This window comes from Panthera uncia, chromosome E3 (genome assembly GCF_023721935.1).
Source record: "Panthera uncia isolate 11264 chromosome E3, Puncia_PCG_1.0, whole genome shotgun sequence".
NCBI classification, from domain to species: Eukaryota; Metazoa; Chordata; class Mammalia; order Carnivora; family Felidae; genus Panthera; species Panthera uncia.
The window spans coordinates 33,669,940-33,684,278 of NC_064815.1; the positions used below are offsets into that span (position 1 = coordinate 33,669,940).

General features: G+C 47.2%; 1 protein-coding gene across 15 annotated transcripts in view; it reads right to left on the reverse strand.

Annotated features, from left to right (window-relative positions):
• The window catches only part of SUN1 (Sad1 and UNC84 domain containing 1), a 54,490-nt gene that overhangs the window by 37,653 nt on the left and 2,498 nt on the right, over window positions 1–14,339 (reverse strand). For 11 of the 15 annotated variants that reach the window (XM_049639016.1, XM_049639023.1, XM_049639022.1 and 8 more), the window contains exons 2-3: window positions 573–813; window positions 212–303 (exon numbers count right to left, since the gene is read on the reverse strand). The exons of 1 other annotated variant lie outside the window; for it this stretch is intronic. In XM_049639016.1, the coding sequence (XP_049494973.1) occupies window positions 212–288 (77 nt within the window). In that variant the 5' untranslated portion in view covers window positions 289–303; window positions 573–813. Of the gene's footprint in view, window positions 1–211; window positions 304–572; window positions 12,707–14,339 lie in introns of those variants that run through there. 3 more of the 15 variants (XM_049639015.1, XM_049639014.1, XM_049639017.1) reach the window with 3 other exon arrangements.

The following is a 14,339-nucleotide window of genomic DNA, read 5'->3' on the forward strand; positions in this document are numbered from 1 at the left end:
GAGTCATCAGAAATGTTCGGTTTTCAAAACCCCCTCACAATTTCCATGTCAGTTTAGCAGTTTTGCAAAGCCATAGTATGATATAAACTCCGTAGACATTTTCACTTTCAGAAGACAGCGTGTGGCTGCAAGCAGCAGGAAGCGCCCACAAATCCACGGCATTCAGGGGCAGGAGGCGACCGGGAGGGCGACGGAACGCAGGCACGCTCACCTGAGTGCGTACGTGTAGCCAGTGTTCTCGGGCGCACACTGAGGAGGGGTGTACATGTGGAGCCGAGAAAAGTCCATGGTCACGGTCTCATACTGCAGAAGGTGGGGGAGAAAGCAATGCAGGGTGTTAGGAGGGTAGAAACACAGAGAAGCGCTGTCTGTCACAGCCAACCCACGGCACATAGTCGGTGACCAAAACGTCACCACCAAGATTTTAGTAAAACAAAGCTAGTCGTTCTTTGTTTTTTATTTTTTAGACAAAGGAGACAAAGTCTTCTCATCGCTACAAACCCTTATGTTAGGCGTAGTTTCCTACAGCAACATACCCTGGGAGTAAAAGGGGAAACCCGAGATCAACTCACTTATAGTTATGAAAATTGGGGCACCTTCAGAAGAATACAGAAAGTGACTCAGACCCTTTTCAAAATGTATTTTTAAATTCTCAAAGGTGTCAAGATGTTCTCTTTCTTATGTAGTAAGTTTTCGTTGTTATTGACCAAAATAGATGGGATTCTTGGGGCACCTGGCTGGCTCAGGTGGAAGAGCACGTGACTCTTGATCTCCGGGTTGTGAGCTTGAGTCCCACGCTGGGCGTAGAGATTCCTGAAAAAGGAAAACAAAACAAGACAAAACAAACTACCTAAAAAAAAAAATAGAAGGGATCCTCAGTCCCCGGTCAGGCACTTATCACAGATGCTCATGCCTTTCCAAGCACCTCAGAACCAGAAAACTGCAGGCTGATCGACACACGAGCTCAAGGCACTGCTTACACTTTTATTTTTCCCCAAAAGAACTTTTTTTTTTTTAATTAAATAGTTTTAGGGCGCCCGACTGGCCCAGTCGGTAGAGCATGCGACTCTTGATCTTGGGGCCGTAAGTTTGAGCCCCACACTGGGTGTAGAGATTACTTAAAAGTAAAATCTTAAGGGGCACCTGGGTGGCTCAGTCGGTTGAGCGACTGACTTAAGCTCAGATCATGATCTCGAGGTTCATCGCATTCGAGCCCCACATCAGGCCCTCTGCTGTCAGCGCAGAGCCCGCTTTCAAACAAATAATAAATAATAAAAAATAAAATCTTAAAAACACATTTTTGAGCACCCTGTTTTTCAGATTGTCATCGAAATTTCCCTGGAATGACTCAAACTTTCCTCTGGCTAAAAATATTCTCTCTCACACACACACTCACCACACACCCACACACCCTCCAAATTAAAAAAACAAAACAAAACAAAACAAAAAACACACCTCATAGTAGTGAATGTGAATCATAACCCATTGTTGAAAAATCTAAGGAAGATAAAACTAAAAATACAGACCAGCCTGGACAAAAAATACTTATGTGTAAATGACGGTCTCCTATAAACCAAAGCAAAAGTACTTCAATTCACACCATTTTCTAACAATCCAAATATTCTTTAAAGGATTAAGAACCACAGAAATAAAAAGCATTGTTTATGTTATAAAAATTGTACTGTGCCTACTAATGTCAACAAACACACAAAACTCCTGCATGTAAAAAACTTTTCAACACTCTTCAGAGCTTCTCAGGGACTCGGTCTACTGGCCCACGGAACAAACACGTTATCTGGCCCTCTAAACATGCACTTAACCCTCGGGCTACAGACAAATGACCTCTGGCCACTTACAGCGGCCGGTCCACGACGCGTTCCCCCGCCCGACCTCCTAGAGTCGCCTCCGGCCCACGTGGGAGTCCAGGCCAGAGTCCGGGCTCGGGCGCGGCAGGAGGGCACAGCCAGGCGGCCTTGTCCCCGCAGCCCTCCGAGCGTGGCTCACCTGCCTGGCTCACCTGCCGGTGCGGATCCCAAGCCACGCCCGCAGCGTAACCTCGGCTTCTGACTACCCCAACTCGCACCAGGAACTTACTAAGCAACCATGAAACGCTTATATAAATACCCCATAGTTGTTCTCACTCTCCAGGGTGGAAACGGACTAACTTTTTTATTCCCTCTTACTCAATGATTAACAAAACCCAAACTTTCCAACTTCATTCCCAGTGACCTTTCACCCTAACAGTCTCCAATACCTGCTCTACCGACATTATTAAACCTCAGTGTCAAGTTACCATCATCACTAATTTCCACCAACTGTGCTACGGTTGGTATCTGATACATCCTCAGTGAACGGTTGTCTTGGGTTGGCTTACGTTTCCCTGAAGTTTACAGAAATCAGTGTGGCAAACACGAACGGCAGAACCCCCCCCCCCCCCCCCCCCCCCCGCCGCCCCAGGCAAGTACTTGAACAGTCACCTCAGAGATCAGGACACACAGACAGGAGAGCATCCAGCTGAGAACAGGGGCAGAGGCCTGCAGATCTGGGCTCGGTCCCAGCTCCAGCTCGGCCCCACTGGCTGACTGCGGCGGCTGACACGTGGGAGGCCCCAAGCGGGGAGCAGGGGCGGCTCTCCTCCTGACGAGGCCACCGAGGGCCGAAGGGGCTCCAGCCTGTGACTCAGCACAGGGGGGGCAGTTCCGGGCCCTGGCGAGGGCATACGCAAGAACTCACAGCCTTACTTGAGAAGTTACATTTACATGTTCTCACGTTTTTATCCCACTACAAGAACTACACTAATTTCTAATGCGCGACAAACGGTGTTTCCAGAAGCTAACAGGGGTGGACGACCAGCTACCGCCATTTTGAACCACTCGACGAGCCCGACGACAAAGCTGAGAGCCATCCCACCTGTAGCCAGGTTTAACGGAGGCCTTATGACACAACTTGCAAATAAATTTAACTTCTTGTCGCTGAAATAATTTCGAGCCCAGAGCCATGCACAGCTACTGCCTGTGGCAGGAATCCTAGGAATGACAGGATTCCAGCAGAGGGTGTCAAAAATCCGACAGGTGAGAAGAGGGACAGGGAACCTGGGGAGCAGCAGACCCGCTGGCTGACTCTGGGTGAAACGTCTGATGAGGGCAGATACAAACGTAACAAAATGCCCGAACACGACACCCTCAAGAGGGTGCCAGTGTGGACAGACGCCAGGCTCTAGGAACAGCCGGCAGCCTGGCTCTGGAGGAAAGACAGGAGGGGACGGTGGAGGACACACCAGGATGCTCACGGCTCCCCGGCTACGACGGCACCAGGGTGAGGGTGTGGTCGCTCACCACTAAGTGGGCCCTTTTCCCACCCACTCCTATAATCACGTGAATTTCACATCATGCTTTTCAGTGAGATGCACCTAAGTCTAAAACTCTACACAGTGTCTGGCCCCGGCTTAATCAGACCCGTGGCCCAGGGAGGTGCTTTTGCCACTGCTTACTCCACAGCCCAGAAAACCACTTCTCCCTGGAGAAGCACACGAGGGTCAAACTCCTGCACAGCAGAACGTGCGAGGAGGCAGCACTGGTCAGTCTCCAGAGGGAGGGGTGATTCCAGCCCTCTCCCAAGCTCACTGCAGAACAGAATTACTGGAGGTGATGGTTAATGTTACTAGACTTATCTGGCTCCTTCCCTCCATCGACCCCGCTCTTTCCTTCTTTCCCTCCCTCTCAAACAGATCGTACGATGGCTCCAGAACACTGAAAGTATTCCTCAGTTCCCTTCATGAAATGTGAGCATTAAAAATAATTACACGATGAAAATGAAATCAAGTGGAAAGGATTTTAATTTTTTTTTATTTTTGAGAGAGAGAGAGCGCGCGAGTGCACAAATGGGGTTGGGTCAGAGAGAGAGGGAGACACAGAATCCGAAGCAGGCTCCAGGCTCTGAGCTGTCAGCACAGAGCCCGACGGCGGCGCTCGAAGCCACGAACTGTGAGATCATGACCTGAGCCGAAGTCGGACGCCCAACCGACTGAGACACCCAGGCGCCCCTAAAGCAGAAAGGATTAAATGAAATAACGCATGTAAGGCAGTGACCATGACAAACACTCAGATATTAGCTTTAGTATTTTGTAGAATAAAGTTAGATAGCCTGTATTTTAAACCTTTTAAAAACCAGATTGTTGGGGCGCCTGGGTGGCTCAGTCGGTTAAGCGGCCGACTTCGGCTCAGGTCATGATCTCACGGTCCGTGAGTTCGAGCCCCGCGTCAGGCTCTGTGCTGACAGCTCAGAGCCTGGAGCCTGTTTCCGATTCTGTGTCTCCCTCTCTCTGACCCTCCCCCGTTCATGCTCTGTCTCTCTCTGTCTCAAAAATAAATAAAAAACGTTAAAAAAAAAAAAAAGGTTTAAAAAAATAAAAACCAGATTGTTTTTCTTCAGTTAGCAACTCTAGAGGTGGAAGATGCACTCAACCCCCAGCCTAAATAAAACACAAAGTCGACCAGGCAGCTCGGACAGCTCCAGCACGGAGTCAACAGGTTGCGAGGCCAGCCCTCTCCCAGAAGCAGATAGGAACGCGTGACAGCAAAGCAGCAATTCCAATACTAGACCCACTGATAACTAAACCTAAGTGCTAAGCATTTTCCAAATGCTGTTCCCAGCTTCCATTTCCATCACTAAGTCAAGTCCACACGTAACCTTAAAGCCTGCCCCCACCAGGCTCAGCCTGAGACCCAAGGGAAATCACACGAACAGTAGGTGAAAAAGAGGACTGGAAACGTCTTCAATGACATCAGAAAACCCTGGAAAGAATTTGAGGTCGACATTTTGCAAACAGATGTGCTACAAAGAGGGACACGGTCCAGGCTCCACTGCCCTCATTTCCCCAGTCCCTTCCAGGCTGCTCCCTTCTCAAAGTGTCCTGTGCTGACTGCTAGGGCCTTATCGGGCCCCATCTGCAGGCCCAGAGCCCCAGCGCAGGACTCCCCCAGGCTGTCCCGCCTGGCAGATTTGCACGAGGGGGCTTGGGTAAGAGCCCCACAGTGCAGGAGGGGCCTCCTCTGCCCTACTAAGAGAAGCCTCTTCAGAAGGGGCAGCTTTCTAAGCTCAGGAGACAGAGGGCCAAGAGCGTCCTGTGCAAGCGGGAAGGAGTACGCCCCTACATCACCCCAAGTGTCTCCCTTGCTCTTGGTTGCCGAGTGGCTAAGACAGCATGCAAGTCAGCACACACAGGCAAAGGACAGGTCCTCTGTTTAGGCTGAACTTTGGCTACAAACCTAAGGAACTAAGTATCTTTATAAACATGCAGTTCTTAGCAGGCTTCTAAAATCAGATTAAAAAAATTTTTTTTACCATTAAGGGCCACATGGGTGACTCAGTCGGTTAAGTATCCGACTCCTGATCTCAGCTGAGGTCTTGATCTCAGGGTTGTGACCTCGAGCCCCACACTGGGCTCTGCGCTGGGCAAGAAGCCAATCAATCAATCAATCGATCAATCAATAAATAAAATACTCTTAAGTTACACTGTGCTTCTCCTTTAATGCCTCTTGAGTACATATGGTTATATTGATATCATATGATAGAGATGAAAACACAAAGCTTAGTTTTTGTTCTTCAATGCTTTAACCAAGAATGAACTTGAGGCACCTGGGTGGCTCAGTCTGTCGAGCATCCCATTCCTGATTTTGGCTCAGGTCACCATCCCAGGGTTGCGGAAGCGGGAGCATGGAGCCTGCTTGGGAGTCTCTCTCTTTCCCTCTGCCCGATACCCAGCTCACGCACACTTTCACTCTCTTTTTCTCTAAAATATATTTATATATATATATATATTTAAATACATATATTTGTTAAAAAGAATGAATTTTAGTTCTATGAACACATATAATTTGAATTTTTACTATTTAGAATGTCCGTACTAATCTAGTAACCATCCAGAAAACATGCCTGAAAAATCATGAAAATTACAAGTCACACAAGGTTGAAAACAGAGCTTCAAGCGAAAGGCAAAGCCAGAGACAGAAAAAACTAATATCTCTGAAATATCAGCACACAATAATTTGTTAGGAAACGCTATCCGTTCTAAAGAAAAACTGGAGACAAGAACCTCCTCTCACCCTACAGACCACAACTGCACCACCCAGTCGGTAACGGTCTACAGAGATGGACAGGTCAAGTGGATTGAGACTCAACGAGCCCAAGCGGAACAGACCAGTGCAGCTTTCCGATCGGAAATCCCCAGAAACAACGTGCCGTGGGTCCACCTCGTCACCCCTGTGCAAAGCGGCCCTCTCCCCAAGGCAAAGGTCAGAACTGGCGGCTCTTGTCCATGACCTGTCCACAGGGACAGCGGCAATCAAAGGGGACAGTGACAGACTCTCCTCCCAGCTCTGGGCGCAGCTCCAGACGCCGCCATCTGCCACAAGAGCCGTCCCTCTGGGACGGTCTGTGCTGACGGCACGGGGCTCCTGCCGCACAAGGCAGGCCCACAGTGGCCCCAGGACGTGCATGCACGCCTAACAAACGTTCTAACGCCACCCTCACCCGCCCTTAATCACCCAGGGCTCTGCTTTCAAAGGGCAGCTGCACTGCAACTGGGTGTTCATTTGTTAAGTCCTCTGCAGATATGAATTGCTTTTCAAACTAAAATGAGTCTTTAAAAATTAGAACTAAATCTTAATGTAACTGTTCTGCTCAGATCTTAATCCTGTTAAAATTAGATAATGTAGAGACTAATAAAAACACCAGTTATTTCTGCCTACAGATTAAAAAAAAAAAAGCATAATGCAGTCTAAGTAAAAGTATAAAAAAATCATAATTTGGGTTAGAAATTGGCATTCATCTGTTTTTATCTTAAGAAATAGAACAATGTTAGTTTATGAAATACTCTAATTCATACTAACTCAGAATCCTAAAAATGAACTGGGTATTTAAAACAGTGAATCAGGGGCGCCTGGGTGGCTCAGTAGGTTAAGCAACTGACTTTGGTTCAGGTCACGATCTCACGGCTTGTGAGTCTGAGCCCCTTATAGGGCTCTGTGCTGACAGTTCAGAGCCTTCAGCCTTCTTCTGATTCTGTGTCTCCCTCTCTCTCTGCCCCTCCTTTACTAGTGCTCTCTCTCAAATACAAACATTTAAAAACTAAAAAAAGGTTAAAAATAAAATAGTGAATCAGATACAAACGACTAACACAAAAATACTTGAAAGGCCCTCACAGAATGCTAAATGTTATGTGTATGTACATACTGTCTACATCCACACACACACACACACACACACATGTATTTCAATGTTTTTTAAACTTGTACAAGACACCACTAAACTTAATGGTAAAATTATAGAGAATGGGACTTCCACGTTTCATTTACACTCTTCTGCTCTGCTCAACAATTTTTTTAAAGAGTAGGTATTGGTCTTGTAATTTCAACAACTAACCCAGTAAGTATAATTAAAAAAAAAAAAAAAAAAAAAAAAAAAAAGGCTTTTCTGGTCTTCATTTGTGAAGCAGGCTCTGAAATTCAGCCGAGAGACCCCAGAGCGAAGGGGAATGACGGTGCACTCACACCTGCGTGGTGCCATCAAATGGGAGTGTCAGCAGGGCCTGAGCTCAGAGTGTCACCCGAGGAGTGGACTAGTGACGGCCCCGAGCCTGCTCGTGTTGCCTGGCACGGGGTAGAAGGACTCCATAAAAGTCATCAGCAGCAACAAGTCTGCACTGAGAGATAGTTTTCAGCCAAGGCAAGTTTCTCTTGGCGAGGAATGTAAGACACAGGAAGAGACTAGGCTGATGGGTTTGTTTTCGTCAACACAGCTCTGGGCTTGTAGAGAAGGTGATTGCTTCTCTGCACCCCTCACATCTCCCGAAGATAAGGGCTCTTGATGATAAGGGCTCTTTTTAAATAACAAGCCCGCTTCCTCTCACACAGACAGTCCTTCATCTGAGACCCCAGGGCACCGACAACATAGCTTTACTGTGTTGCTTCACACCCGGAAGTCACCACACCCCCTTACAACCAACACAGTTAGCAGGCCTGCCCGAGGCGTCACTTCCACAGCAGCAACTGGGCGTCGTTTCCCAGGCTCCACCGCGCCCGATGGCGCCGCCACTGGGAGCTCGGACCGCGTGCGGTCACTGTGACACGGGAGGAAGACCCAACTGGGAGGTCTGCCTTTTTCTTACTGTTTTATAGGATGTCAACCATACGCGTCACACAGGCCTGGGACATCCCCATTTGCCAACGAACTGGCCTACGGTGACCTGGGCTGTGCTGTCAGTCCTTCCCTGACTCTCATGTCCATCGGACTCAGAAAGGCCTCCCCCAACCCAAGAACACACGAAGAGTCTGTTACGGATTCTATTACTCTGACTTGATTTACCTAACCCGTAATTCCTTTGTATCTAAGTCGGGCAAGCATCCAACTTTACTTTGTGTTGAGCATTTCCATCAGGATGGTCTGCAATAAGTAAATCCAGGCTGTCCAGATCACCCACCGGCCTGCTTCTCTCCTTCCAGTGGCCCACCCCCTCTTCAGTCCTGCTCCCCCTGCTTGCCATCTCCTGCTGGCTTCCGGCAAGCACTGCTGACTAGTTCCGCCCTCTAGACCCGCCCCCTCAAGCCAGAATACTGCCAGAATGGTCTGTCTACAAAAAGATCAACCACCTCACCGCCTTCACATGCCACCATGGCTCCCCAGCACCCAGACATAAGACGTAAGAGACTGAATGCACAGAAGCCTCCACCCAGACGCCCCACTTCCCCTCTCCATCTGCCAGCAATCCACAGGGCAGCCTCACTGAAAGCCTGGACTCAAGACAACCCTCCTCTCCTTATCCCACACTGTTCCTACACTCTTCCCTCGTCCGGGATGTCCTCCTGATTCCCCGTCCTCATTCCCTTGGGCTCTTTCTACCCCAAATGCTCCTGGCTACCTTCTACTCATCCTTGGAGTTCAGAGCTGAGACACCGCCTCCAGAAAGCTCTCCTGGAGCTCCCAACCCCCATGTCCAAGTTAGATGCTAGCTTTAGTGCTCCCCAGCAGCCCTCACTTGACAGAAACTGTAATAGCTACCTATTAATGGGTCTTTCCCTCCACCTCAACCCTGAGCTCTCTGAGCCAATGAACCCTTCTTAGGTGTCTGCACCGTGGGGCACTCACTGCTGCGTGCCTTTAGACTGAAAATCCTCGAGTCCCTCAGTGGTCTCCACTGCTCATCAGTGTGCTTGGCAAAACCACGGTCGAGAGCTACACACGTGCATGGACAGGGAGGGTCATGCATACCTGGGGACCTCATTCTTCCCAATGCATTCAAAACACTCTTCCTGTTTCCTCATCTGATCAAAACAGCTGTATCAGCTTTGTTTTATTTCCAACTGTAATTGGCAACGGCAATTACAGGATTTTAGTTGTGCCATGAACGTAAACACTTAATGCACACAGTTCTCAATGACCCTTTTTATGCTCTGTCCTCCCATCCGCCAAGTACCAGGCTAAAAATGAGGGCCTTCTGGTAATGAAAAGGTTTGCAGCATAAGCAACAAGTGAAGAAACCATCCAACGGATCTGTTTTCCATACTCTAGATATAGCTCATATCTTCTAATAACATTAATTGAAGATCAAACAAAATAAAGACAAGGACTAAAAAAGCACCCAGGCAAAGCACCGCTTTGTTTTGAAGCTACTCAAGTGCCCAGAGAGGCTTCTCCCCCCTGCTGGGAATCGCTGGTCTATATGAGTGTTCTCCCCACTCCTTACATCTGGGACCCGCGCTTTCATCCTGCACAAACATCAGAAAGCATCTGTCACATAGTTACCTCTTCAACGAAAATTTGCAACCAGTGAGCAATCACTGAGTGCCCGTGTGACTCAACCAAAGACGACGCGCCCAAATAACAAGCATGGTTAATTACAGATGCGATTCAAACCGCAAGACCGCCTAATAATCACGCAAGTTACTTAATGAAGTAGAACCGACTACAACATACGATTATGACAAACAGCGCGTCATAAGCAGCAGAAGTTCCCCTCTGCCAACCCTGTTCATTTGGGTCCAGCGGAAGTGAACCGGTTTCACACGCGCATCAGCAGGTCCATACTCCTCCTCCACAAGAAATCCAGAGGGGCGAGCAGCCCTAACAGCAATGAGTTCCGAGGGGAGGAAGACAGAGAATGGGCACAGCCATTCCACTGAGAGGTGCAGCAGCACCTCAGGTCCCAGGTCACTCCTGCTGGGACACCATCAGTGTCTTGTTCCCGCCCGCCCTGTGAACCCAGATGTGGGCGCTCCCTCCTGTGGTGTCCTCAAGACCGCCGCACCTGAACCAGCAGTGGGCCTCATGGTCACTGCAATTCCCTGGGCTCTTGCCTCACCCTGAAGTATTTAGGTGAGGACAGGAGCTGCAAAGCTGAAAGATGCAACTTTCATCCCCTGTCACTTCTCTCAAAAATGTCGTCTGGCATTTATACTGTTAGCAAATTCAAACTGGCTCTATTTTCAGAATCTGGAGACCATCTGACCATCATAAATTCAGACCAGAAAACAATGGTTATGAGCAGACACTCCATCAAATGCCAGCTTTCTCTGAAAATAGGTCACCCAAGAATTTCCAGTTTAAAATGGTGCACTTGGGGGGGGGGGGGCACCTGGGTGGCTGGGTTGCTTGAATGTCTGACTCTTGATTTCGGCTCAGGTCATGATCCCAGGGTTGTGGGCTTGAGCCCCACGTTGGGAGTGGGGAGTCTGCTTGGGATTCTCTCTCCCTCTCTTTTTCTCTCTCTCCTTCTGCCCCTCTCCCCAGCTTGCACACACGCACTCTCTCTCCCCAAAATATAAAATTAAAAAATGTTTTAGATGATGCACTGAACAAAGATGGCACACCCCTCCTAAAAAGGCATTTTCCTAAAGGGATACATCCACAGAGCAAAACAAAGGAGGAGAACACAATAAGTAGCAAGAACCTGGAAACTAGAAAGCAAAGGGATAAATGAAAACACACCTATGCCATAAAAAGCTGAATCATAAGCTTACAATGAGGAACATGGAGAAATAACGCGACTGTCATCATGGAACCCCCAAATGGTTAAGACAGCGACACCTGCGTACATCTACAAGTGAGTGTGTAGAAAAGAACCAAAAATACAGGAAGAATCAAACGCTGAAAGTCTGTTTAAGAAGCAGTCAGACAAAACCACGTGATCATGCAGGAAAAGCACTTATTAAAATGCAACACTCTTTCATGATAAAAATGTTCAACAAACTAGGAACGGAAGGGAATTTCCCCAACCTGATAAAATGCGTTTACTTAAACCCACCGCTAACGTTATACTCTATGGTCAAAGACTGAAAGTTCTCCCCTAAGATCAACAAGACAAGGATGCCCGCTTCCACCACTGCTATTCAACATTGTACTGGAGCTCCAGCCAGAGCAGTCGGGCAAGAACAAGAAACAAAAGGCATCAAATTGAAAAGGAAGAAGCAAAGCTATCTCCATTCACAGATGACATGGTCTCATGTATGGAAACTCCTGAAAAACTTACAAAAAACTATAAAAACTAACAAATTCAGCAAGGTTGCAGGATACACAATCAACACACAAAAACCAGTTGCATTTCTACAAACTAACAATGAGCGATCTGGAAATGAAATTAAGAAAAATATTCCTCTCACAACAGCATCAAAAAGAACAACACATTTAGAAATAAATTTGACCAAAAAAGTACAAGACTGGTACGCTGTAAATTACAAAACACTGCTGAATGGAAGAAAAATACATGGAAAGACATTCCTCGTTCGTAGACTGAAGAGTTAGTATTTTGAAACACAGAAACACACTCCTAAGAGATCTACAGATTCAATGCAATCTCTATCAAAGCCCCAACGGTCTTGTTTTGCAAATACGGTAAAATTAATCTTTAACTTCATATGGAACTGCAACGGACCCCCAAACAGCCAAAAACAATCTTGAAAATGAATAACCAAGTTGAAGGACTCCCACTTCCCGATTTCAAAATGCACTACAAAACAGTGTTGTTCCTTGCATAAGGATAGATATGTAGACTAACAGCACAGAATTGAGAGTCCAGAAAATACATCCATACATTTATGGTCAACTGATTTTCTACAAGGACACCAAATCAAAGAACAAAGTTTTCAACGGTGATGCTAAGACAAATGGACATCCACATGCCAAAGAATGAAGCTGGACCCCCACCTCACAGCACATACAAAAATTTACTCAAAACCGATGGAAGGCATAGATGCCTTAAACTTTAAGACTCTTAAGTGAAAAATAGGGGTAAATCTTCACGATCGTGGATTTGAAATGGTTTCTTAGATATGACACCAAACACATAAGCAACAACAACAAAAAAAACAATGAAAACAATGGATGAACTGGACTTCGTCCAGAAAAGATAAAGAATCGGCAAAGAAACCGAACACACATTTCTCCAAAGAAGATACACAAATGGCCAACCAGCACGTGAAAAGATGCTCACCAGTCATTAGGTAAATGCAAATCAAACCGAGACCCCACTTCACATCCACTGGGAAGACCATTACAAACAGAACAAAGCAAAAACAGAAGATTACAAGTCAGGAGAGGATATGGAGAGACCGGAACCCTTACACAGAGTTGGTGGGAATGTAAAACGGTGCAGCAACTGTGGAAAACGGTTTGGTGGTTCCTCTACACGTTAGATAGAACCACCATGTGACCCAGCAACTCCACTCCTAGATACATACCCAGAAAACTGAAAACAAGTACTCAAACAAAAACTCGAATACAAATGTTCTCTGGAGCATCATTCATAATAAGAAATGAAAACAACTCAAATGTCCACTCACTGACGAATGGATGGGAAACGCGGTAGGTTCGTGCTGTGGAATATTATGCAGGCATAAAAAGGCACGAAGTACTGACACATTACACAACACGGATAGACCTTGAAAAATTTATGCTAAGGGGCGCCTGGGTGGCGCAGTCGGTTAAGCGTCCGACTTCAGCCAGGTCACGATCTCGCGGTCCGTGAGTTCGAGCCCCGCGTCAGGCTCTGGGCTGATGGCTCGGAGCCTGGAGCCTGTTTCCGATTCTGTGTCTCCCTCTCTCTCTGCCCCTCCCCCGTTCATGCTCTGTCTCTCTCTGTCCCAAAAATAAATAAAAAACGTTGAAAAAAAAATTAAAAAAAAAGAAAAGAAAAGAAAAATGTATGCTAAGGGCAAGAAAGCAGACACAAAAGATCACATATCGGATGAACCCGTGTGTATAAAAAACCCAGAATACACAAATCCGTAGGCAGAAAACAGATTAGCAGACGCCAGAGCTCGGAAGCAGTGGGCAGCGGGGATGTGCCTGCTGCCGGGTTGGGGGCTCCCCCGGAGGGTGCAGAACAAGCAGTTGTGAAACTAGACAGTGGTGACGACTGTGCACCGCGCTCAATGCCACTGAGCTGTACAGATTCAAGTGGCAAATTCTGTGTTAAGTGTCCTACCACAATAAAAAAAAAAAAGTAGCAGTTAGCTACTAGGCGTCAAGTCCCTTCCTACCTTCCTGTAAAAAAAAAAAACGGAGGATAAAACCAAGAGTTCTCTACACCAGAGGGTAAGCGGAAAACTCAAGTTCCAGGATGTCTTCCTGAAGAGGGAGAGGAGTGAGCACTTCCTTACCAATTTTTGGAGGCCACAGCCACACTTTTCCGGCCAACTTTGAAAACAAGGCGAGAGGCTGGAAAGCCCTTCTCTGAGAATATAAAGAGCCCATGAAAAGGACCTAAAGATGAGGAAAGCCAACCGCTATCAGCCAACAGCCCTAAGACCAAAGCAGGTGCACAGAACCTCCAAAGGACCGTGCGGGACCCCACTCTCTTCGAGATCACCCAACATTTCGGCCAAGATATGCCAAAGCGAGCAAACGCTGAGGTTACAGAGGGAGACAATGAGGTGCTACCACATTTACAAAGTAAGTGGCACTAAGTTTTAGAGGAAAAGACCTCTGGGAAATTGAAAATATGTTGGCCAAGGGGCGCCTGGGTGGCTCAGTCGGTTGGGCGTCTGACTTCGGCCCAGGTCATGATCTTGCGGTTCGTGGGTTCCAGCCCCGCGACCGGCTCTGTGCTGACAACTCTGCCTGGATCCTGCTTCGGATTCTGTGTCTCCCTCTCTCCCCCCTCCCCCCCTTGCACTCTTTCTTCCTCCCTCAAAAATAAATAAAACATTGAAAAAAATGTTAAATATGGTGGCCAAAATAAAATGCCAAATAAAAGAGTTAGAGGAAGATTGAGGAAATCGCCTACAAAGTGAAACAGAAAGACAAAAATGGAAAAAATGGGAAAGATAAAGATTTTATTTTTCAGT